This window comes from Orussus abietinus, unplaced genomic scaffold (assembly GCF_000612105.2).
Source record: "Orussus abietinus isolate OABI.00-Male unplaced genomic scaffold, Oabi_2.0 scaffold17, whole genome shotgun sequence".
Lineage (NCBI taxonomy): Eukaryota > Metazoa > Arthropoda > Insecta > Hymenoptera > Orussidae > Orussus > Orussus abietinus.
Window position 1 is genome coordinate 1198270 of NW_019395988.1, and position 25302 is coordinate 1223571.

The 25302-nt window shown below is 50.5% G+C and overlaps 1 protein-coding gene across 1 annotated transcript in view; it reads left to right on the forward strand.

Annotated features, from left to right (window-relative positions):
* The window catches only part of LOC105702433 (nephrin), a 187413-nt gene that overhangs the window by 157510 nt on the left and 4601 nt on the right, over window positions 1–25302 (forward strand). The window contains exons 8-12 of the mRNA XM_012429999.2: window positions 2108–2252; window positions 4434–4564; window positions 12634–12793; window positions 15105–15401; window positions 17508–17828. Coding sequence (XP_012285422.1) covers window positions 2108–2252; window positions 4434–4564; window positions 12634–12793; window positions 15105–15401; window positions 17508–17828 — 1054 coding nt within the window. The remainder of the gene's footprint in view (window positions 1–2107; window positions 2253–4433; window positions 4565–12633; window positions 12794–15104; window positions 15402–17507; window positions 17829–25302) is intronic.

Here is a 25302-nt window from a genome sequence, read left to right on the forward strand (position 1 = left end):
CCCGTAATATGCCTTTTCCTCGTAAATGACAAAGGTCGGATGATCGTACGTGGAAATTGTTACGGCCCCCGGGATGATTGATCAATGATAAGGAGCTTTCCGATTACGGAGGAAACCCGGAGGAAACGAGAATCGCGGCTTCTCTCGGAACTTAAGATAGAGACATAATTAAACCGAATTTACGATAATTTGAGTAAAGTCGCTCTTTGAACTGTTGGAGGAAATCCGTGCCTCGTTGATATATCTATAGTGGGGAGATCTCATCTTTACATCCCGGGGATTTTTCTTCATTGCTTTGTCTTCATCCCTTTAAGCACGACGGAGATTTATAAAAGCCGTCTCAGGACTCGAAGACGTAGACGTGCACCAGCTGTCGCGTAAACACCTTCGATCACTTAACGTGTCGGCTCCGGGCTGGAAGTGAAATTTGTTTTTCTCGCAATTTCCTCCGCTCTTGCAGCCCCCTATCTTCCGAATGTTTCCCAGGAGAAAGGGAGAAAGAGAAAGAAAAACCGCTAAAATAGAGGGCAACCGGGAAAAGGGAGGAAACTCCCGCCTACGCCACAGCTTGTACACTCGCCAGATCCTTACGTCGCTCGTTATTATAACCTAGCCTTATTTTCTCTTATCTCTAAGGGATGTATTCTATGGGCTATTTTCAGGACTCGGCCCTCTCTAAGGATCTTCAAGAAATGCAGCTTTCCTCACACCCCGCGTACCATTGTTTGCAGTTAACCGAGCAAACCTCAATAGCGCGCTCGGAAGTGTCATGACTTTGCTTAAGGAGAAAACGTTAAAAAATGATTGTAAATAAATTTTTTCTGTGATTAACCACGCACGTGGCGTCTCGTGATATATTTTTGTTCAGTAGAACGAAGTCGGGTCGCGATGCAGTTAAATTGACGTTTCATTTATTGGAAATGATTCATTTTGTCGAATTGTTTCGCACTTGTTCGGAAATGGGTTCCCAAGTTCCTAACAAGATATTCCAGGTGACAACCGGAACTTCCGGTTGAGTGAAACGACACACACAGCCTCGGTTATATTCCAGCCCCCAACCACACTATTTGAATACGCGATTTGCATTTACACAAGAGACAACAAAAACAATCTAATGGTGTTTATTCGCATCCAGCGTGTCGAGTATGCCATAGAAAGTTGAAAACAGTGCTCAGATGAACTAAAAGAGAAATGCATAAATTTATAAAAAATATTAACAGATAAAAGAGGAACGTTAATGTCAGTTCATCCCTTTTCGAAATCAATTACGGGCATTTAACTTTCATTTAAGTCGGCGTGGCGTGCTTTAAATGTGCAGTGAACTGGGAAAATGCAACTACGATGGAATATTGTTTGACGAAACTAAAATGAATAGTCAATTCTGAGCAACTTTAGATTGCCTTTACCTCGTTCCCCAGGCTGCTGCATTTAAATACAGTTTTCATTTACATGGCAGACGGGAACCGCCTTAAGGGAGATTATGCACATTTGGCGAGCCAGGTAAATGACAGAAAGCATAAACTGGATGCATTTCCACAAATTAAGGGAAAACGATTTACGGACACGTCGTGTAAATTCGAGTCGCACGCTGCAGTAGTTCTTTCATATTTTCTCTTTGACGAAGAGCGGGAATTGCAATCCTTAAAAGGATTAGAGAAACAATTTGGAAAAAAAGGAAGATACCTCCGAAAAGAATATATCGCGGTGTCTCGATAGGAAACGTTCACATCAGAGTCCAATTACGAAGTGAATGAATGTACTAAAAATTGTTTTATGGCTCCCATCCCTTAAGTCGGGAATTTTTATGTGTGGCAAGCACATTCGGAGGTGGATAAAATTTTTCCGGGGAATTTACGATTCCTCGCCCCTAGCAGAATATAGAAAAGAGATAAAAGGAACGAAACGAAGGTGGTCATCTAGACGCGATAACCTTATATTCCTCTAAAAGGGAATACGAGAAAAGTTCCCTGTTAAGAGGTCGGAAGAGGCTCTGCCTCTTGGAACGGTGATAGCAATGTCGTCCGGAGTTTAGATATCCGCCGTGCCAGAATCGAATATCGAAGAGAAGTACAGGAGAGATTAGTAATTGGTCATTTTTCCGTTCCAGGAGCAGAAGGCCGACAATCGAACCATAAGCAAAGCCAAGTTCTTGCCCACGGTGGAGGACGACGGTAAAAAGGTGATCTGCAGGGCGGAAAATCCCGTGTTCCCGGGGCTCCCTTTAGAGACGTCCTGGATAATAGACGTCGTATGTGAGTAACTTTTCCACGGAGGTATTTCACTCCTTTCCGGGGGTTTCTTTTTTTACGAGCGGCCGCCCTTTTTCCATTCCCTTTTCGAGGGACACACAGGACGGCGGACATAAACGGCTCGGATCGAGAGTGGGTCCTTCTGCTCGCCATAAAGTGGGACAATAAAAAATGTCAACCGGCCGCCGAAAAGGGAGGAAAGGACCGAGGCAAAGAGCAAATCCGGAGGGCTCTCCTCTCCGGATTGCATACCTCCCCCGGCGCTCTTTCTCCGAATTTTTTATGTATTTATGGAGGACGCGGCTCCGCTTAACTTCGCGTTGACGCACCCGAGCGGTCGGCCTTTTACGACGATTTTTTATTCATTTCCTCGCGCTGCTTTATTTATTGCCACGCATAGGGCGGCAAAACGCTTTCCCGGGGATATGCGGCATTTTGGAGGGACCGAGAAAACGACATCCGAACCCCTGGGAAAATACGGAGATTAATCCTGAAATCGCATATGTCTATCTCGCTCCGTGGAAGGACGGAGACTCAACCTAAATAGTCTTCCGGCCAGTTTTTTTTCCCCTTTCCCTCCCTTTTTTACATAGAACCTGCACACGCACTCAAGTGCACACGTCGGAAACTGGCGTAGGAACTCCCGCGAAAAAAAGAAGGAAGGAAGTGGAGAGCGGCAATTCATCCAGAAATCTCGTTCATTCTGGCCTCGTAAAGTTTACACTCCTGACTCCAGAGGATGTTACGACTGTACCTTTCTCTCGGCCGGCTTAGGACCAGAAAGAGTCCGTTTTCACGACGACGTTTAATCTCCGGAATCCAAAGCCCTTTACCGAGGGAAAAAAAATATCCCCAGGGGGGACACTGCGGATGCACCGATTTTCCCCCGTAACTCTCGCGGCATCGAAGTCTCCGGAAATGTCGAGGCGCCTGAACGAATGTGTTCTGTATTTTTTATCACAAAAATAACTAACCAGGGAAAAGAGAAGGACCTTCCTAACCCGAGGAGCACTTCGTGGACGCGAGAGTCTCGACTTCCAGGAAGCATCCTTCCCGTAGGGCACCCCTCTGGCAGCGAAAGGGTAAAAGTGCAGAATACGGGAAATGACGTCACGGCACGTATTCAATTACGTCGGGATCCGACGAGCGCAGATCCTCGAAATTACACCACCTTCAAAGTCGGGGTCCTCTCGGAGGCCGAAGGACCTCGGACGGACGAGGTACGAGGAGCGTCTAAGAGCCTGAGAAAGGGAAAGAATGGTCCTAGGGAGCCGAGAGGAGTGAGACAAAGACATAAATGGACGGCTCCGTGTCCAGGGAACGTGAACGAGGCGAGATATGAGGGGAGAGGCGGGACGAGGAGTAAAAGGGATCGGGATACTTGCATCATCGGCAAAGGACACGATGGTCCTGCGGGATGAGGCCGGCAGACGTGCCTTAAGCCGGTATCACCCTGATGAAATTCTACGAGGGGTGATACGAGCTCGGCGATAAACCGTATCTAAACCCTTCATCCCTCAGGTCCAACGAGGAAAAATAAAGGGATGAGACGAGTTGTCTTCCCCCCAGAGGACGACGGAAACCATGACGTAGGGCTGCCGGTTGTCCCAAGGAACGGAGATCTCTTTGGACTTTTGATCCGAGAGGGGCCGATACCAATTTTGGGAGGATATGCTCGTCGGGGATGCGATCACCGATCTGGATACCAAGCATTCGAACCCGCTTCGAGTCCCTAGTGAATGATTCAGCCGATCATGGGAAATAGATGTTCTCGGACGTTGCTGAAATTCCCGGGATTTGTCTGATTGGAAATATCGAGTTTCCGGTGGTTTCTATTAGGCTGGGGGTAACGGGGTAATGGCTCGAAATGGACGGACGAAGACACTAGGTACTTAGAAATGAAATAGGAACTTGGAATGGAAATTGGTGCCACTTAGGCTCGAGGTAGATGATTTTCTTTGATTCTTTGAAATAGGAAAGATCATACCATTCCCAGGGAATTTTCTTTAAGTATGTCGTGTTCTGACGTCGTTCCGAGCACAGGCTTTTGTCATAAATCGGGTACCTATGAAGAGGCTACATTTATTCATGCGGACTTGAGAGGCATGCTTTTTGCTTTTTTTATTTTCTTTACGCTTTAGCGTATCATTGACGCTCCGTTGATCGGCCTTCTTTTCTTTGCAGATGCTCCAATAGTGTCTTTGAAACTGGGATCAACTTTGAGTCCAGAAGACATCAAAGAGGGTGATGACGTTTACTTTGAGTGTCACATCCAATCTAATCCGCGTTGGACAAAGCTCGTCTGGATTCACAATGTAAGTTCTCTCTCCCGTATTGTCTGCCTTCATTAGAGGTTCACAAAATGGACGTTACTTCTATCTCAACCTTTTTCCAGCTAGCGGATTATTGAATTAATATACTCTGGCCGAAATTTTGTACCATAACATTTTTGGGCCCAACAGAAATTTATTACACGGTGCGTTCCTATATCCGACCGTTTTTCAGCAACAAAGTTTCAAAGGTGAAGAGAAGATTACGATACTTCTTAAGTAAAGTTGACCAAACACCGAAAAGAGAAGCAGAGCACTCTACCATCCCCGGTGATACAAACGCGTCCCCGCCGTCGATCTCTACTTCGTTTAAATTGACAAGGGTGCACGTAAATCCACCCTGCTCCAAAAAGTTCCATCCCCAATCTGCTTGGAACTCCGAAGTCTTCGAAGAGTTCTAGCAAAGACAAAGGAAACGATTCTCTAGTGGATCCTTTCTAAAGCCCTCCCCGCTCGAAAGCGCACTCTACATAAAGAGTCCAATCTCTCGAAAAAAAATGTTGAATAATAAAAAAAGCTCTTGCCGTCAAATTTCAAAGCTCAATCGATATCTTTGATTTCTACTACGGAAGACTTCTCTTCCGAGTTGGTAAATTTTCAAGAAATTTCGGCTCGGGGGTGGAATTTTTCACCGCGAGCTTGATGGTGCACGGTTGGCACCCCCCGGACGGTTTCGGATTTAATTTCTGTCACCGTACCCGAGGAAGTTGGGATGATCTCCTCTGATCAGAGCCGGAGCCGATTGAAGGACTCCCCTCTCTCGGGGGGATCATCCCCCGAGTACCTTCGTAATCTCAAGACGACCCCGTCTCGCCATTAGCCGTTTACTTCGGCGCTCTTCATCGTCCGGAAGCTCTCGGGTTCTCGGTATATTAACCTCCCCATGGCCCCCCATGACCCCCTTGGCCCCTGCGATCCCTCGGTCCCCCTCCTCGGGCACTTCAGTTTCTCTTTCCAAGACCCTGCATCTCCGGGTGTCTTCCGGGGGTGCACCTCCGCAGGGATGTTGCAGACTCGGCGGATAGGTAGCAGCTGCCGCCGCGTAAGAAATTTCCGACGAAATTGCATCTCAAAAATATGATCCGACTTCATTCCGCGGACCTCTCGCCGTCCGGACCTCTCGTGCGTCTTTACCCTCCACCCTGGAGATTTAGCCGGCGTTAGGAAACCACTTTATCCTCGGCAGGAGGGAGCCAACGCGCGTTCCGGCATCGCAGCATCCCCTCTGAGCATCCCCTTCGGAGCTGGCGATAGATTCCACCGCCGAGCTCTATTTCTCTCCTAGATTTAATTTTAAACGTCCGGCTCGGGCTATATCCTGCACGGGGACGCTTACCAGGGAATTCCTGACCTTCCATGCATCTTGGAATATTATCTCTCTCTATATCCCTCTTCGGCTCCATCGCGACCCCTTCCTCCCTCGAGGACGTATGTCCTTTTCGCCGTCCTAAGCAATTTCATTAATTAAACCCGTTCACAAAGAGCCACGATTTCTGGGCGGATTTTACTTTTCCCACCCTTCTCTTCGTCCTTATGCTAGGAACCTCTCTTTCGCCTCTTCTAATAACCGAGAACAATGACTAATAATAATTCGTCTTTGACCTAAAAGTTTGATTTTCACGCCGTGACGGCTCTGCGCCATTTTACTTATCCTTTTTCTTATTTAGAGGAACGGGGCGGCGGAAGAAATCGTCGAGCGGAAAATCTGGAAGGAGGTTTCCCGAGGAAATTTCTTAATAAACCTTCCACCGGGGAACCCACACTTGGGTTTTTTTGGGCAGGCCTGGAAATTACCCGGAGGCACCGAGAGTCCTGAAAGGAAACCGCGACTGCCGAGACGTTGCGGGTTGACGCATAGCAGCTGCATGTGCAACGGAGCGCCTCCTGCAGCGAAAATAAGAATGGACGCATCGCCCCGACCAGCGTAGACACGGCTCGAATTTCCCCAAGTTTCCCATTTCCCTCCGAGCCGAGGCCGGCCTTACCGAAATTTTCATAAAACGGCGAACTCGTCTGCGAGCGACGAGCCGTCGAACTTTCCCCCCGGGAGAGCTCGCCGAGGCTCCGCCGGGAAAGCACTCGAGCTTCCTCGGAGGCGTTAATTTCTTCTTTTCTGTTTTCCCTTTTTCAACGGGGAAAGGGAAACAGCCTTCCCCCGTTATCCCGAAAACCGCCGCCCGAGAGATTCGCCCTTTAATTTTCGGCCGAGAACCCCGCGCCGGCGGACCGCAAACTTTTAGAGTTTCCCCGCCGGCGGAAGGAGTTCCGCGCGATCTCCCGTTCGAATTTTCCGAAGCCTAGAGTGTCCTAATTTCTCACCACTTTTGATGTGCAATTTCGAAGTGACAGTCCTAGAAATATAAAAAAAGGAAAATATATTTATATACCTCCAACATATGAAAGTGTATTGTCTCAAAGCTCATTTAAGGCCTACTAGTGGAATTTATAAATATGATCCGAATTTCGAGTTAGAGAGGCGCATTCTATTCTAATCTCTCAAAAAACAACCAGTCGACGGGGTTATTCTCGTAAAGCGTTACCGGAAAGGCCCGCCCTACCGTAAACGCACTAAAAGTGGCTCCGTAAATCCTTCTTTATTTCCGGTGCGCCCAGATGACTGTATATCGCAAACACGTACTTTATCGCCGTGATAACTGTTCCGGATACGTTCGCGGCCGTTCCGCAGAGGCACGGCCGCGCCTGCCGCAAGATCACGCGGCAGCGCCAGGCCCGACGGGAAATTCCATCTAATAGCTGACATGTGGAGACCTAACTTCCCTCCCTGCATATATGACTTTTTTATTCGCCCCCACGCCCCGCTTTAATACCGGCCACTGTAAATTCACCGCCGCACGATCTGCCGGTGACGTTAAAAGACAACCCCAGGTCCTTTTATTTCTGCCGCGTTCGCGATGGGTCGTTTTGCCCCAGCGCCGCAATCGTTAAAAAAAAAAAAAAAACAACAAGCGAACTGGTCAGATCGAGGCCAACGAGAAACATGGAAAAAGCAAGGATTATGAATATTTTACAAAATATGGGATAACGAAAGGGAGGCGATGCGCCGTTCACCAGGACTGATGGGCAACGACGTCTTCGGGGTTGGACGTCGCCATGAGACCCAGGAAAAATTTTTGGAATTTAGAATTTGTCGGCGCACCCCTTGTCGATCATCCTGCAGGAAGTGGGATAATGTTTCACCGTCTTCCGGTTGGAATTATTTTCCAAAGAGGACCTCGTGGTGGGCATCGCGACGCTTCGTGGACAAATGCCGCGATAAATCGCGTAGGCTTCCTCTAGTGGCCGAGGCCCGTCGACGACACACCCAGGGGGTGGAAAAGAAGTCCCGGAGTGGCCAGGGGGTGAAGAGGTCGACGGGGGGAGTCGGCTTTAACGGCGCCTCGGTTTCAAGTTCTTCTTTTAAGTCTGAAGAGCGAGGTCGCCTTGGTCTTCGACGTCCTCGACGTTTTTGGTCGGCTACCCGTTGAGCTGGAGGCTGCCTCCGGGTCTCGAGATCCGCGGCGTTCCTGGGACCTCTTCAGGGTTGCGCCGGAGGGTGGCAGCGAGGAAACCCCCTGCAGAAAGGGCTGCTTTTCTTCGGAGAGGCCCTACAGAAGGCACGCGGCCTCTCCCGCGGAAACGAGACCTCCTCGTGCTTTCGTCGGCCAGAGCTTTTTTTTTTTTCATCGGAAGAGCTTTATCAGGGAGGGATCTATGACGGATCCTCTCGTCTCAAAATTGAGGAACTCCCCACGTCAAAATATTGGCCCTATTATGCATGAAAGGGTGATCCTCTCCGATTTTCGTATCATCAGTCGACGCTCCAGAATCGATGAATTTCAACCCCTTATCGCGCATCGCAGTCGATCGAAGTTTTAAATGCGATGAATTATTTCTTATCGAGATATGCACGGGAATATGATTTTTTTATTCGGTAATATCCAGTATCCAGACCGGTGATAACTACGATACCCGGAATTTGATAACGATATCTCCGGGGAAAGATCAGAGGATGTTCGAATCCGTAGTGGAACAGTTTTGATTAGATGATCGATGGACGTGGCCAGCGGATGATTGGATAGGAGAGGGAAAGACGAATAAGCGGGGATGTGTTCGATGGGAAACCTCGACAGGGATGGGATAATCGATCGATCGAATGCACGGAGCCACCTAATTTGTTGCTCGGGGTCTCGGACGGTCGATGCTTGAAATCCCTACCAACAAATGGAGCTTTTTGCTTTACGGAATCCGGAGCTTACAATTTGGCGGAGCTTTTCATACGCAGTTGTCTTAATAAAAAAAACAAGGACGGTTTCGCACATTTTTTTTTTTTTCGGCTAAATTAAGATGGTACAGTAATGAGAGCTTCCTGGCAATTCATCCAGAAAATGGCGTACCTCCTGAAAAGATTGTCTATACGCCGGAATTTTTGTAAAGCCCGGAAAGTCCGGAAGAGTGAGCACCTTCTTCTAACGAAACCCGCCGTTAATATCGAAAAACTCGGGTAAAGTACTCCTGGGAAAAAGAGTGCAGCGATAAATCGAGATAGCGCGCGCGTGGCTCGAATAATGTGCAATACTCCGGCGAAACACTTGTTCGAAAATGAGAAGAGGTCAAATGAGAGATATAGAAAAATGTCGCAGAGAACCGTAGGGATTCTGGTATCCTGCATTGGGTCGTCAAAATCACGAGGATAGCCCTTTGTCGAAGGACGATTAAAGCGGAAGGCTTTTGACCGAAGAGAAACTGCGGAAGGCGTAAATGAAATATCGATAACACATTTGTCTTTCATCGCCGTAAATCCCCACCTTGAAATTATTGAGCCGCGTGTTCAACCAAGGACGGAGAAATGAGCTTTTGCAGCACTTCGGGGAAATCGAACATTGGACCCGTCGTAAATCTAGAATCGAGCCATAGGCTTCGTCGTACGATTTCTTTGACAAGTCAATGGTTCCGACGCGATGGTTAACTCCTATTTCATGTAAGGCCTTGAAGTTGCATAGAAATTTCCCACCAAGGACGATTAATATCAAAACCCCTTTCCACCAAAATCCCTGATCCTGGACGAAGGATAATGAATACCTATATCGCCATTTTGAGCCAAGGCAACGTTCCAATTCGGATTTTTCTTCGTTTATAAGACCGTGAAAAAAATGTCCAGGAGAGTCAAACTATTCCTTCTAAATAAAAGCGTTAAAAAATTAAAGAAAAATGCGGGAGCCTCTCTTAGGGCGACATTTCCAGGTTCCAGGGACAAGTTTTACAAGACGGCTTACAAGGATCGTTCCAGGAGCCGTGTAAACGAGAGGCTCAATTTTACGAGGACACTTTCGTCGCTTTAAGGCGGCTCCGTGTGTACTCCAGAAAATGAAAAAAGGGAAATGGATCCTAAACAGGCAATAAAATTAATTATTCCAAGCGTGGCTCTATATTTAAGGGGCGTCCTTCGATGACGGCGAGCTGCTTCTCAAGGAAGGAGGTGAAATTCTCCCAAGGACCGCTCGCGAAAAAGCTGCGAAAAGGGGACTTGATTTTACGAGGGCACTCCGCACGTCTTAAAGCGATACCTTGTACACACCGGCTGTATAAAGCGGTAAAATGGAAAGGGAGCCGGTAATTCGATTATCCTAGATGAAGGAGAGAATTTTGTCCGAAGGATGGCGGACTCCTTTCGCGGGGTGAAATTCTCAATTCCTCCCGAGATGGTTCGACGAGGAGCTCTAAAAGAGAAATTTGATTTTATGAGGATACCTCCGACACCTTAAGGCCGTATCGTATGTACCTCGGGTACACAGAAAGTGAGAAAGTAGGGCCGAGTCGGGCAGAACAGAGAGAGAGAGACGGAGCATCGGTGTTTGCGCGTCTGCACGTACGGAAGAGGAAGTTCGCTCGATAAAACAACGGAAACTGCTTAAACTGCAGCACCAGGGCGCGTTACGAATTTTCTACCTGACGGAACATCGTTGCGTGCAGCAGGTGGAAGAGTAGATTGGATAAAGGACGGATAAAGAAGATAAATCGAAGGGACGAGACGCTGGATGGACAGAAGGGAGAAAGAGGGCGAGATGTTATCCATCGGAAATCAGCCCTACCCCGGGGTAAAAGCAAGGGGGTAAATAGAAAACTTTAGTAATCTACATATATTAATCCTCCCTTCGCAAGAATTACCCCCAAAAACTGCTCCTAATCTGAAAATGCCGATCTTCGCCCGAGCAATCAGCAACTTCTACTCGTCCAGCGTCGTGGAGTAGCCAGGAGGAGCGAGAAGAAGCTAATTCGAGGCGCCGTAAAAAAGCTAATTCCTTTTCCTTTTTCGTCCTTTTTCTGAGTAAAGGCGATGGATACGGTCATCGGGTTCCTTTTCATGGAGCCACGTCAGCATCTGGATCCGAAGCATGGCTTTTTCCTCCCCGCGACACGAGCTCAGGAATATAATGACACGAGTAATAAAAAAGGCGGGTGACGAATCGTAAAGAACCTTCCCTAGGGTTGTAAACCCAAAATGGTTTCCCAGGTTAAGAAAGTGCTCCCAGGGGGGCAAAAGTCCCCGGGGCGAAAGGGTCAAGCTGTAACGTCGATATTTATCCAGCCGGCGAAAGTCGGATTTGCGAGGACCGTAAAACTAAAAAGATTTTCCACGGGGGGTGAAAGAACCCTAGAGGGTCGAAGGTGAGCTCTGCGGGCTGCGCAGGGTGTAACCTGGCCTTTCCCAAGTCCTACCTCTTACCGCAAGGTAATCGAAGGTAAACCCGGGATTTAACCGGGGCTTAACCTATGCTAAGCGCGTTAACCCGCCTCACCCGACTCGGCCACACGGTACATAGATTACAATCTGGTTTAATTGAGTTAGACCGTTAATTGCCGGAAACATGGGATGGCACTGCCATCTCCTCTTATTTTTCCACCCCTTTTCGCCGATTTGAAAATCCCGTCTCTCCTCTACATAGCCTTCGACTTATTGTTCCAAAAAATCGAGCCTTCTCCTTCACCATTTCCGACCACCGATCCATCATCTTTTACTTTCGAAATGAGACGTGTACAATTATATCAATTGACTCTACCATTACACGTGCTCCTCTCCGAACGGATTTTCTCCACCTTTCCATGCAATAATTATATAGAAATCGAAGTGAAATTTCCTTGATTCGTGGATTATGATCCGCTGATCCAATACCCTCAAAAAAAGGTGTCTTACTCGAATCGATTCCGATTTGAGGGGGGTTTCACTTCACCTTAAATACACGAACGACGGAGATTCGAATCTCGAGAAGGAAGAGGAACTCTCGAAACGGTCGGCAATCGGTGAAATATTTACCCCCTTATCAATTTAGGAGCCCGGAATCGCGGGAGTACATAAACGCTGGGCTGAGGTCGAGCTAACCGAGGGGAAAATGTTCAATGGAGCGGTTTCCCTTTCTCGAGATTCCGAATGGTTCCATTTCATTTCTCGGATCGACCTCGAGCTGTCTTCGCGCATCAGCCGGTAGATTCCTTGGAAGTTAGGTTGGTGCCGAGAGTAGCGATGGGGTGGGTCTGCTCCTATAACGCCGAAGAGGGGAGCCAGATAAAGGGCCGACAAAGAGGGGGCGAGATACTGAAATCGGAGAAAGAGGGAAATTCCGCGAGGCGAAAATGCTGGGAAGGGGCTTAAAAAACGCCCGGAGAAATGTCTGTCGAAGACAAAGAATAGACGGACGTTTCTGTCTACCGTCTGATTAAACTACCCCTTGTCTGCGGCACGGTCAGCCCCTGCGGCTGATCGCCCTGCACTACTCGCGCCCTTGCCCAACCAAAATCCGGCTCCTCCACCCGGTCCGCCTAAAGACGTACTTTTCAATTTCCCTGCATAATCCGGTGCATTTAAAAGATACCCCATACGTATGTCCATTATAAAAATGCAGTGTTAAAAAAATTCATAAAATTCATGCATCGCCTCTGACACTATATACATGTTGCACTTTGTACAGCTGTCAAGCAGGCTCTTCCTGGTCTTTAAATTTCGTACAAAATCCTATTTTATAATTAAACTAAAGGAGCGTTCTCGCTCTATGTTGCAGGACGAAGTACTGACCCACAACACCGCGGCGAAGATCATCTGGTCGAACCAAAGCCTCGTCCTACAACGCGTGACCAGGACCAGCGCCGGTCTCTACGTTTGTACAGTGACGAACCCCCTTAACGAGACCAGGAGCAAACCGCTTCCTCTTCGTGTCAAATGTGAGTATCGCGTCCTGGGGAAAGTTAAACCCTGCCCCTTCGGCGGAAAAAATATTCCAATTTAAGGGACTCGAATGAAGCGGGAGGGAAATTCGGGCGGACGCGAGAGGCAAGGAAAGACAATCCGGGGAGGAAGGAGTACCAGGAGATCCTTTGAGAGGACAATCTCCTCGGCGGAGTCGCGTGCAAAACCTCGCGGATAACTCGCTCTTTGAATATTTTACGCGGACTTAGTCTCCCTTACATCTTTTATACTCAATTTCCAGTTATGGGGCCCAAGCGTAATCTCGATTCGCGGGGCGGGATGACAAATAAAAGGAGAGGGCGAGAGGGAGAGACAAAGCACTTCCACCTCGATATATTCAAGGAGTACAACTTCTTCCGAATCCTGCGTCTTTACGATCCGAATTCTCGGGGCTTGGGGAATACTCGGAAATTTTTTATTTCGCGCATTTCGCAGTCCTCCGTCGTGCTTCCCCTCAATTTTTGAAATACTACGCCCCCGCTCGCCCGACGGCTCGGCTCGTAAATTTGAAAATGGAACCCCCACATTCCGGGGAATTCATCTCGAAAGAGGTTCGCAGTCTCGGGAAGGTAACCCCGATATTGAGCTCCCCTTACGGTAATTATCGTGCACGCCAGGGAAATAATTTCCTTACGATTTTCCGATTTTAACACCTCGTCGAGATACCTTCTTGTAGATTTTAAAGCAGAGGCTCCGTTACTCTTGTCCTCAATTGAGGACAATTCCCTCCACCTTTTTATTTAGCAAGATGAAAAACGACCACGGATTCAATGGCATTGTCTATCTGCACGGTGAAGTCACGCGGGGCAAGGATGCTGATCGAAGATGGTGGACGCGACAAAATACGCAAACGTGTCCTGGAAAGGAAAGGCCCGGGGACTCTCTTCGGTTCTTTCCCTCGACACTTGGTCAGCTCTTACAGGAATGTTACCAATCCCGATTGGCTTCCACCCGAGGAGCTTTTATGTCCCCGTGTGAATACGATGCGAACGTTACTCCGGAATCGATCCGCCCGGTGGCCCGAGTGCAATCTTCGGGAAAAGGGAAAAAAAGAAAGGACGAAATATTTACTGCGCATCCGGACCGAGCCCCTTAGGACTAACAGGACGACCAGGAGTCGCGATCGTAAATTCACGGGAATTTCCGGTGCAGAAAGAGAACCGACCAAGCAGAAAGGGACGATCCCAGGGTAACAATAAAACCTCATTATGCAAAATTAACATTGAAACGTAAAGTTATCCCGACAGGGTTATGAAATAAATAATGTTGCGAGAAATCGTGATTACGTATTTCTCGAGTCTTTCTCAAAACTTAAGTCAAAGAAAGGCTTCTACGGGAAAAACGGAATTTCGAGGGCTCTACCTGCACGTACGAGGTTGACGTCGTTTGATGAAATTATTAATAAAGTTGAGGGAAGCTCTTCCCATAAGCTTCGAGGGGGGGTTGGATTTCGCTTAATTCGGTCCCAAAAGTCTCGGAGCTCGAAAGTTTCCCTACGGATCGAGTTCCCGGGGACTAACGAATGGCGTTACGTCGTAACCGCAAGAGGAAGGTTTCACCCCTTAGAGACAAAGAGGAAGTTCCTCGACGTCGTAACGTCCAATTAGAATTTCCGTAGCGGCAAATCGTCGGGGCGGTCGGACCGACATCGATATCATCGTCGAGACGGCGGGGCCGATATCGACGTCGACACCGTCGCCTCGATATTTACCGCGATTGGACGTCGAAGCAAGGACGAAAGAGGAGCCCCTCACCTCCTCCGTCTCCCTCGGTACACCCTGGAGACCCGGTAATGCAATCGCGAGTACCTCGAAGAATCTCGACCGGAGGATTCACCTGTTACACTCTGCCAATCGTCGTGGAATTGGCTGCTAAGCCAGTTGCAGAAGTTACCTCAACTACCGTAACTGACAGAAGCTCGGTTAAGTTACATCCCCTGGAGACCGCGAAACATCCGGCCCGGTTAATGGAATCCTTCGGGACGGCGAGGACGACTTATTCCCGGACTGCCCTAAGAAATTCCCCGTCAAGTCCTGGCCACTAATGGATAAATAAATGCGGCATCTCAGGAGGTCGCGGCAAAACGAGAAGCTCGTCGGGCAGGAATCCTGGAAGAAAAGGAACCAGGAAGTTCCTCTCCCATCTCGCGGAGGGACTCCTTTCAATGAGGCTCCGCCAAGTTGTCCGCCTCCCGGAGGACTGGGAGATAAGTTAATCGAGGAATGAGGGCATTTTCTTAAGGAATTGAATATCTAGTTGCTAACTAACGATCCTATCTCGTTGCAGTTGCTCCGGTCTGCAAGGACGATCGCATCGTGGTCGTGGGGGCGTCAAGAGGCGAGTCCTTGGACATCGAGTGCAGAGTCGAGGCCGATCCTCCGGCTTCTTCCTTTCGGTGGAAATTCAATAACAGCGGGGAAACTTCGGAAGTCGCACCTTCGAGGTTCTCGATTACGTCGGAAGGTATCAGTGTCCTGAAGTACACGCCGAGTACGGAATTGGACTATGGGACGTTGTCCTGCTGGGCGGACAATGCCGTGGGGACCCAGACGAGGCCGTGTATGTTCCAGCTCGTCGCAGCCAGTAAGAAATTTCAATAACTACTTCTTACTAAATACTAGCTCCCCAATCTGCCTTGAATTTCCCCTCTCAGATGCATCAAAATGATTAGAGAAATAAATGATTCCAGATTAGAAACCGAGTTTTTTTTAAAGGTCCGTTGTGACAAGCATCCCTCCAGATATGTATTTTATGATAATCGACTCGAGTTGAGGGGACGCGGAATTTTCCAGGCGAAAGGAAGAGAAGTAGCGTCAGGAGGAAGAGCGGACAGAGGAGCGGAGAAACTCCGAGGTTAGTCGAGGAAATCCGTCGGACCGGTTCCGTTCCTGTTCCGAGTGTTCCGAGTCGGTACTTCGGGTTCCCTCCTCCTCTTCCGTTCCGTTTCGCGGGCGAGTCAAACATTTGATCTGGCAGACTCCACGGCAGCGCCGAAATTACAACGAGAACTTTGCCGCCCCTCGTTTCAAAACCACCCCCTTTCGAAGTGTCTCACCCCCCGGGGAGCGTACCCCGAAGCGATGCTCGACGTCGTCGGGGAAATAAGACGCGGCTGTATTACACGCCCCCGGTCGATCGAAGCCGATGGGAAACTTCTAATTGGACCGGAGTTGCTCCCCATCTGGATCCGCGGTGAAGAATCAATCGAAAGAAGGGGATCCCGGATCGGCGAGAGAATTTCGTTACTCGGCGGGGCTGCCATTAGAGGAATCCGACACCTAAAGCAATTACGGTACCGCGAACAATTACCCATACAAAATACAGGATCGAATGGAGGAAACCGTAGAAACATAAGGTCCTGTAGGGATAAGGGGTTTCTTTGATATCGGGGAAAGCGCGGAATGGGCACTTTGGAAATGGGATGGCAAGATAAGCTTATCGTCGGGAAGCGATGAAACGCAAATGGGTAAAGACCCCTCCAAAGGTGCAAAAGCGAGTAGCCTCGAGGTTCTCCTCTCTCCGATTCCCGGAGAGACGGGGAGAACTTCCCCAAAATATTCCGGAATTATTGTAAAGGATTTTATCCTGGACCTCGCGAGGAGACGGATACGGATAAGCGGGCGAGCAGAATAAACAGGAATATCCGCGGCGGAACGGAAAGAGCAGCAACCGGGGGTTCGATAACCGTCTCGGAGTTTCTCAGGATCCTCCTCGGAATCGAGGATCTCCTTCGCGAAGGACTTTCCCGCAAGGCGATCCTTCGATTAATTGGATTAGCCGGATCCGCGGCGCAAACGCGCCGGTCGGATATGTAGATGGGCATAAATTTATTTATTTGCATAAAAGGACGGCCGCGCTCGGCCGTGTAAATAAGCGGCGGAATATAAACGCGAGGCGGCGGAAAAAGCCGGACAATTTCCCGGCGAGGAACTAACGTCGAGGGCACCTCGCTAATTCCGCGTTAATTCCGCAGCCGGTCGGAAACGCGTTTTTCCGGGCCCGACGTTGACTCGAAGCCACGGTTTTGCAGCTCACCCTCTTCCCGGTTCCTGGTTCCCTCTTCCCGACCTGTCCCCTCGTCCTCCTCTGCGTCCATTCTCCTCGTATATCGACCTCGACGAACGAATCAAAACAGAAAATCTCATCTCGCTTCCCGGACCCGGCTCTAGGGTTTCACAATTTCCCTCGTTTCCCTAGATTTTCCCTCCTCTCCCCGAACTCGCCCCAGCCATGGCCGGCCCGAACGGTCTGCTGAGATTATTTGGCAAAATTGTTCCCATCGCTAATACTCGACGTGACGTGTAACGTCGGGTCGCGCAAACTCGGGGGTGGCGGTGATGGAGTTACGCCGCGCGATTCCCGAAAATGGATACAATTTCCCCGGATGGTATATCCTCTTCCTCGAATCCGCGCATCCTGCAGCCGTCTCCCTCGCTTTCCATCCATTAACGAGTTAAATCGATTGAAAAGTGGTTTTCGAATTTTGTTTAAAAAAAAGAAGGAGAAAAGATATCGAGTAAACCTTTAGCCCCGCTTTGGATCCTCGTAAGCAAAGCTCTCTAATGATCCTCCTGTACTCTTAATCGGAATTTAAGGCCTACAATGATAGGCTTTTGGTACCGTGTAATCGAAATCGGGGTTCCTACGGGGATTTGGGGTCGTTACATTCTGGGATTACTTTTCCTCCAGGAACTCCATTCCCGGTGCGCAATTGCACCCTGGCCAATCAGACGTACACGAGCGTGGAGGTGAAGTGCGTGGCAGGGTACGATGGAGGGCTGCCCCAGAAGTTCGTCCTGGAGGTCTACCACGGGGATTTGGATTTCCTCCCGGACATCGAACCTCTTTACAACGTGACGTCACAGGACGAGCCCGTTTTCGCCCTTTCCGGGCTGGAGGCCTCCGTCGACGCCGGGGTGCACGTCGCCGTGTATGCCGTCAATGCCAAAGGCCGGAGCTCCAAAGTCATCCTCGGGGAAGTCACTTTCCGCGACGCGGAAAAGCGAACCGGTGAGAGCACCAGTCAATTTCCATCCCCGTCCGCCGCGGCGGAAAACCACCGCGGACGTGTGCGGGTTTCCGCACTCTCGATAAGGGACATTCTTTTCCCCTATCAATTTCCACGGTATGCACGGTGCATATTTTAACGAGAGTTCATTTATTAATTACGGACACTGATACCGCTCGCGTGGATGATACTTTAACGGCGTCGTCGAATTCCGCGCAGTACTCGCTGTTTATCGAGGGGTAATTAAATCCTCGCAATACCTGGCTTCCCTACTATTTCATAAGAGGATATCTCCCCGCTGGTCACTTGCCGCCGAAACGCAATATTTTCCGCAAAAATCCGCACGCGGAAGTGATCTATTTAAATCATTCCTGATATGACAAATTCAGAGGGGATTCTCATGTAACGTTATAAAAAAAAAACGATCATCCGACAATGTGTTAACACATTAGGGTCTGCGGTAAAACCTCAATTACGTTGGGATTAATATGAAATATACAGTTTGCATTTAATTATTTATCGTTATTATCCGATAGGGGCGGGTTCGATGACTACCGCGCGGTTAATTATTTATCAAGGGTCTCCCACTCGAAATCCATTTGTAGCGAGAAACGGAACGATCGCCGATGATAACTCGTTCAATGCTAACCTCGCGCGAAATAATTCCCCAGTAATTTGGGTAATTAAGGTAATTATCGTTACCCCGCGCTATTGAAAATCATCCCCCTTGTGTACACGTTACAGCGTGTGATCAGAAACGGGAGGACACGCCAGGGATGGGGATGATCAATTTGTCGATTAAATAAACTCGACGTCAAGTTGTTTCCGAACCTTCGAATCGTGTTTGTCAGTTCAGCTCTAACCTCCGTCAAATAAGTCGATTCGGGGAGAAAAATATAGTTGGCACTGAAATGACAGATGGCGCAGGGTGTCTCTGCAGCCAATTAGGGGATAAAAAATCACGAATCAATGGGACTTCTACGGCGATCAAATTTCTCCAGGTGTTTCATTTAACCTTAAACTTCATGAATGTTGACACTTGGAGATAAGACCTATTGGTTGAGGAAGCAAAGCACTTGCGAATCGGGTGCAGAGCTCGGCCACCCCCGAAGAAGCGAGGGGGTGGTCGACGCCGTGGGTGGTGTCAACGGGATAGGTGGTAAGCAAGACGGATCACCACCTCCCAAGACAATACCTCGAGACGAAGGTACCATGCTCATTACGCACCCGAACACCCCTTGCCATGTATCCCCAAGATAAGCCGCTTAGTAATGGCTGCTGATTACCGAAAACTATTCCCGGGCACGAACAAGTGGATTACCGGATATCGAAATCGGTGATAAGCGTCGCGATAAGCGAGACGATTTTCCGATCGCATCTACGCACGTGACGTCACCGTGCTCGATCATCGTTACGCGATCCATCCATCAGTCGTCGACCGATACCGGGACGACGAGGATGGCACCAGGACAGGATCAAGGACCCCTTTTTGCCTCGGCCATTAGCCTTAGTTCGCCCTTCGGGGGGCTCCGAGGATTCATTAATTACGAGTGTCGATTTTTCCGCAACCCCCGGTCCCGGTCTCCAAAAATGCGCCCTTTATCATGCGCGGCTTTTTTCATCCGGCTGGCTGTTATTATTATCAATATTATCAGGCCAGCCCGGGGCGAAATGTCGTGAAGCCTCGACTAGACCCACGGCCCTCGATTCCACCCCCGGGGCCCTCTCTGGGAACTACCCCCTCGAGGTATCGATATTTCCCCCGGTCGGTATTTCAGCGATCCCCGGCTCAACCTCCCCCGTAGAGGCTCGCGAAAAAAAAAATAAATATAAATATCCCCCGGTAGAACCAACCGTCGGAATAATACGCCGCTTTAGAGGGTATATTATAGCGGGCAGGGAAACGGGGTTGTACGTCAGAGTCGCAGATAACCGACGCTCTATTGTGCCCTTAACCATGGTTTACATCGATATGACAGCTGATCTGCCATGTCTTCCTCCATTGGTAGACACCCCCGGACGCCCTCCCCATGAAAAAAGGGACCCCAACTAAATCCCAAGTTTCTCACCCCTTCAATCTCCTAAGAATACGGAAATGCCATTAAGGGGGCTCGTACCTATCAAGGGGGTTGACACTACCCATATCAGTCCCAATAAGTAATTATTTATTATTTTGCGAGTTTAGGATCAGAAATGACTGATCGAATCGTAGAGTTCTAATGCCTCGGAGGGTTTCCTGGGGTCAACGATTTCCAGTAAGTCGGCCCACCCCAGGGTGGCCGAGCCCTGGAAAAGGGTGGAAATGCCCCGGAAGTCGGGAGTCCATTAATCGGCGGAAACCAGGCATATCGCTTCCGATTTCGGGCCGCCCCATATCGAGCGGCCGGGATCGATAATCCGAGATATCGAGCCGAGATAGAGGCCTCGTTTCCATCGGGCGATACCGATGAAACCACCCTCCACCCCCCCAGCCGGGCTCGATCGTGACCCCGAGGCAAACGTGACATGGCCTCGCCGTTTCTTCTCCCCAGGACTACGTGTCGCCGGGTCCGCTCTACTCGGAGATCGACGAACGAGAGCTCAGACTCTTTTCGGGCCGAGATGGCGGGGGCGGTTCAATCAGCAGTAGTGCTCCCTGTTGGACCGAAACGGAAAGATATCTCACGGCTCGATAAAGCATCGCCGATCGCTCCCGAACGAGACAGCCTCCCCGATTCGCACGACCTTGCTATCAGTCGCCATCTTTTAACTCGCCCTAACTTCCGACAAGCCTCTGAAAAGATGCCCGTGGATACGATCGAACACCCCTCGTCGATCGTAACCTCGGGATTTTGAAAATTGTCAAAATTCTTCCCTGATTCTTAGACCTTTTTAAGCGAAACTTATGGTACGCGTAGAGTTTTAATCTCGTTGGGCTTAACCGCCCACCTGACCAATAGCGGGTTATCAAGACCCCGAGGGGCGATGACGTCAGTTAACCCGAAATAATTAAGCGGCGGCCATACCGGGGTTCGCGGAGAGATAGATGCCATCAATTAACTAACTCTGGGGCAAGTCGTTAAAGGCATTTCCGCAAAGTCGGATCCGCGGGAGCAATAGGGATCCGGCCAATGGGAAGCCTCGTATCCTGGCGCGGCCTTAGAGGAGCGAATGATAGGTCGATTCCCTTATGCTCGGCGTCTTACGCTAATCCCCGCGAAATGGCCCGTGATACTTCCTGGGAAAACGACCCGGATTTAGGAGAATTGATTCCTCGGGGAGGCCGAGTCGAGAGATCATACTTCCTTCCCCCAAGGTGGCGGATAACGCCACGAGGTAAAAGGGAAAGTAAGGTCCACCGCGTTAGCAAGGATTCCCCCTCTTGGAGGAGAGTCGTAAAAGAGAGGTCCAGCTGAGCCGCGAGAAACAACCCTTTTGTATGAGGGATGTCGACGATACGTCCTCTTAACGCGCGTATCACCCCCCGTTGGGGTGGTCCACGGTGGACATTTCCCTTGATTCCCGGAATCTCCCCTCATTTTTCTTACCACCCCCTGGCGCGCGCCGGGGGGGTCGCTCGAGGGCTGAAACCGCCCGTTGCTTTTAACTCTTCAGGGTCAAAGGATGCCTCGAAGGGTGACGGAACGATAAATCGGAGATCCCGGGGGAGAGGGTTGGCGACGTTGAATTGCAAAAAAGCCACCCCGACCCCGGGAATCGGGAATAACTCCGGCCCTCCGAGACCCCCTCGTCGGGCCGTGTCGCGTGTCTGCGAAACGTCCCACCCCCCGCAGATTGTGGGACGGGGTGGGCGAAAGCTCGACTGACAGTGGTTGCATTTGAAATTCTGTCAAAACAGAACGCCCTTGCATTTTTATCACGAGTGCTTGCCAGGCGCACGGAGCCGCCGGGGTGGGAATCTCCGGACAGGGGTTGGGGGCGACTTCAACCCCCGAAACTGCACCGCCGCGCTCGGCTCGACAAACGATACGAGCATAATCTACATCTAGCCTCCTCTGTTTTCCTTTCCCCCCGTTTTCCCTTTTTCCCTCTTCCCTCCTCGAACCTCCCCCCAGTCGTTCGCCCTTAATCAGGAGCGACCGAGGGTTTCGCGGGTTACACCCTCCCCGAGGATGGAACGCCATCGACGCGGCCGCCCCGGGCAGGCGGCCAATCTTACGCGCACATCCGCGCGTGCGGAGCCCGCGGTGCGTAATTACGGAGTAATTGCACCCCCCGAGGAGCGGTTAAACCCACCCCCGAGGGAGGGGGCGGAAATTCCCGCGAGCGGCCGCGGTTATTTCCAGATTTGCACGCTTTTAAGCGCGCGAGGCGCGCTTTCCTTAGGGGGTCCTCTCGATTTCTTTCGCTTTTCTTTTCCACCCCTGGACGCGGCCGAGCATAATGAGGGAGTTTCCCGAACGCTCTTCGCCCTGCGGGGGTGCGGGGGCCGCCGACGATCGAAGCCCTCGGCACTCGGCCAATCCCCCTTCTCGCGCAAAAACTCCCTGCGCGCGGTATAATTCCGCGACGTAATTGCGCCGCCGCGCGCAAATTGAATCCGCTCTTTCGCGAAACATTCCGGCGAACTTGCGGATTAATTGCGGGAAATTCATCCGAAATGGCGGCCCGTCGATGTCGCCGGCATCCCCTGGACGGGGCTGCCGGGAATTTCTCCAGTTCTTTCCGCCCCCGCAGCAGCGACATTTTGCCGGCTATCGGGGAATTCTCGGCACTCGGCCAGTCTTGCATACACCCCGACGAGGAGGTCCCGCGGGGCCGAGGGAAGAGGTCGAAGAGGGAGCGCGATTGTCCTCGGACAAATTGGACCCGAAGTCTCGGAGACTTTCCGGCAACCTAACAAATTGCCCCCGAGTCCCGTCCGTTCCTTCTTGGCCTTTCCGAATTTCCCTCTCCTCGGGGGGCAGGTGCTCGGGACGTGGCGGGAAATTCAAATTCCCGGCCCGAATTCACGTCGAGTCCAACCAAGATAAAAGCTTGGCATTGATAGGCTCACGATCGAACTTTCAAAACAAAAATTTGTCCAGCTTTTTTCCCCGACCAGCCCCCGGCCAATAAGAGCACCCTGATAATTCGGGAATAACCATGCCCCGCGGAAATGCAAATTAGGGGAAGTGACGTCGTGTAGGGGGCGAAGATAACAAGGGGATGATAACGACCGAGCCCGGCCCGTAGGTGCCGGAGTTGAAGGGGTGTAATGGAGATAGAGGCCATCCCTTCTAAGCCTCCCTCGTCCCTTCGGTCCGACAATCGGCCAATTTCTGATAAGCGGTTATTATGGACAAGAATCTTAAGATCCGCGGTTAATCCCCACCCCGCGGGGGCGGGGGCGTCCGTCCCCGCGCCCCCGGCACCCCTGACCCAACACGTCGAGATTGCGGCGGTAATTGCTCCTCGATTCGATCCCCCCCCCCAGGCCAATCGATGACGAACTCGCGAAACTGTGTCCTCGGTCGGACCTCGTCCCAATGGATGCCACTCGGCCCGCAATTAAGCAATCCCCCGTGGAACCACCCCCGGCTTCACCCCCGCACCCTGGACCTTCATCGTTTGCTTCACTTCCCAGAAGTCCGGAGATAACTAGCGTGGTACTCGATACACCGACCGCCCTCTGAAATCGGAAAACATCCCCCGATTTCCGACAAAGCACCCCGTCGGCGGGCCGCCATCTTTGATGCCCCATGCCGGAATTAAATTTCGCTGAGTCGTTTTTTGCCCGACTACCGAGAGGGGTGGAAATGTTTGCCGAGCTCGCCACAAGGTCACCAGGGTAGTTCGCCCTGGAAGGGTAGTTTGGATAGGAATGGCCTGTAAAGGAATGGTTCGACCGACCGGAGGAGGGGAGTCCGGGCCGGGGTTCGGCGATTGATTAATTGAAAAGGGGTAGTTCTAACTTGGTTAGCCTAAGTCGGGTATGGCTCGGACTAGTTTGGAATTAGTCCAGGTGAGGAGAAGTTGCCCTTCTACGACGACGCCGAGCCGAGCTTGGGGTCACTTAGCGACCGCCAAAAGCGCACCCCTTGGGACCCGACTTCCCTCCACCCTGGAGGTATTCCCATCTAGACTTAATGGCTGACCTAAGGAGGACTACTTCGGAATATTCGGATAGCCGTTTGCGTCTTCGAATAGTCCATCGGAGGCTGGAAGCGATCCATCACCGTGAGAGGGTGGAATCTCTGGAAAAATCTCCTCGCGGTTCGACGAGTCCGGCCGAAAGCGTTTCAGTTTCCCTCTTGATTGAAATAATTATCTTGACTACCCTGATTTTTTTTTCTGGTTCCCTTGCTACCACTTTCAACGTAGTCGTTCGCAACTTTAATTGGAAAAATGTCCCGTCGCGTCGAAATGTCAAAAAATTTGATAATTGATAAATGAACGGCCTTCAAGGAGAGTGGCGGGGTGAAATTTTGGAAAGCCCCGTACTTGGCTTTTAGGGGCCGTTTCGAAACTTCGTAACAATGTTACATCGCGGTAAATCCGTGCCTGTCTGCGATCCATTTTACCGACAACGACCGGCCTGAAGATATTTGACGAGAAATTCTATTTCCTCCGGCGTCGCCCCACCCCTCGGAAGGGGTAGCAGAGGATGAGAAGCGAAGAAAGCCTGAATTAACTAAGATATTTATCTTGCGTTACAATCAAGGAAGACCCGAAACGCGTTTCCTGAATCTAAATCAAGGCCCTCCACCTCCTCTCCCCGAACCCTTTCCACCCCGAGCCGCCTGAGCCCGCGAACCACCCCTCGTCGACGAGGTAGAGTTTATTCGTTTATTTATTAAAATCCCTGTGTGTGCAGGGTGGAAATTCAATCGACGGGGTAGTCTCGGCCCTTTTAACTTGTAAATCGAGTCTCCACCTGTAAACCACCCCCGGCGTCCGCCCCCTTGCCGCCCACTCCACAAACCCTTCCAGAAGACGTCGATTCAGAACACTCAGTAATTAACCGGCTGGCCCAGAAAGCTTCCTCGGGGAAGAGACTCCGGAAGAGGACTGCAAGGCGCCTGCACCCTCTTTTAACGCCACGAGGGGTGCTCTCGATCGGTAGAACGAGAAGGATCCGATTTACCTTTACTACCCTATAGCAGACGTTTCTCCTCGTGGAACTCGATTAAAGTTCCATTCCAACTTTTACGGGGCAGTGCGTTCCAGGCTTCGCGATTCCGGACCAACCCCTAAGACCGATGACGTCTTATGTACTTTACGTGCACTTACGTGTACCTAGGGGTCCTAAGGCATCGACTGTCTCCGTCGACGGTGCCGGGGAAACTCCCACATTTCTTGGCCCACTTTGCCCCAAAATTTCCGGTCTCCCGACTTCGGTCGAGACAAGGGGGCGCAGGGGATGCATACGTACGTACCCCCTTGCACCCCTCTCGGGGGACATTCGTATTCCGTCGAGGCAGGCGCCTCGATAATTGAGGACCCACTAAACATTCCCAAACAAGTAATTTCATTACGATCGCAATGAGACGCAGC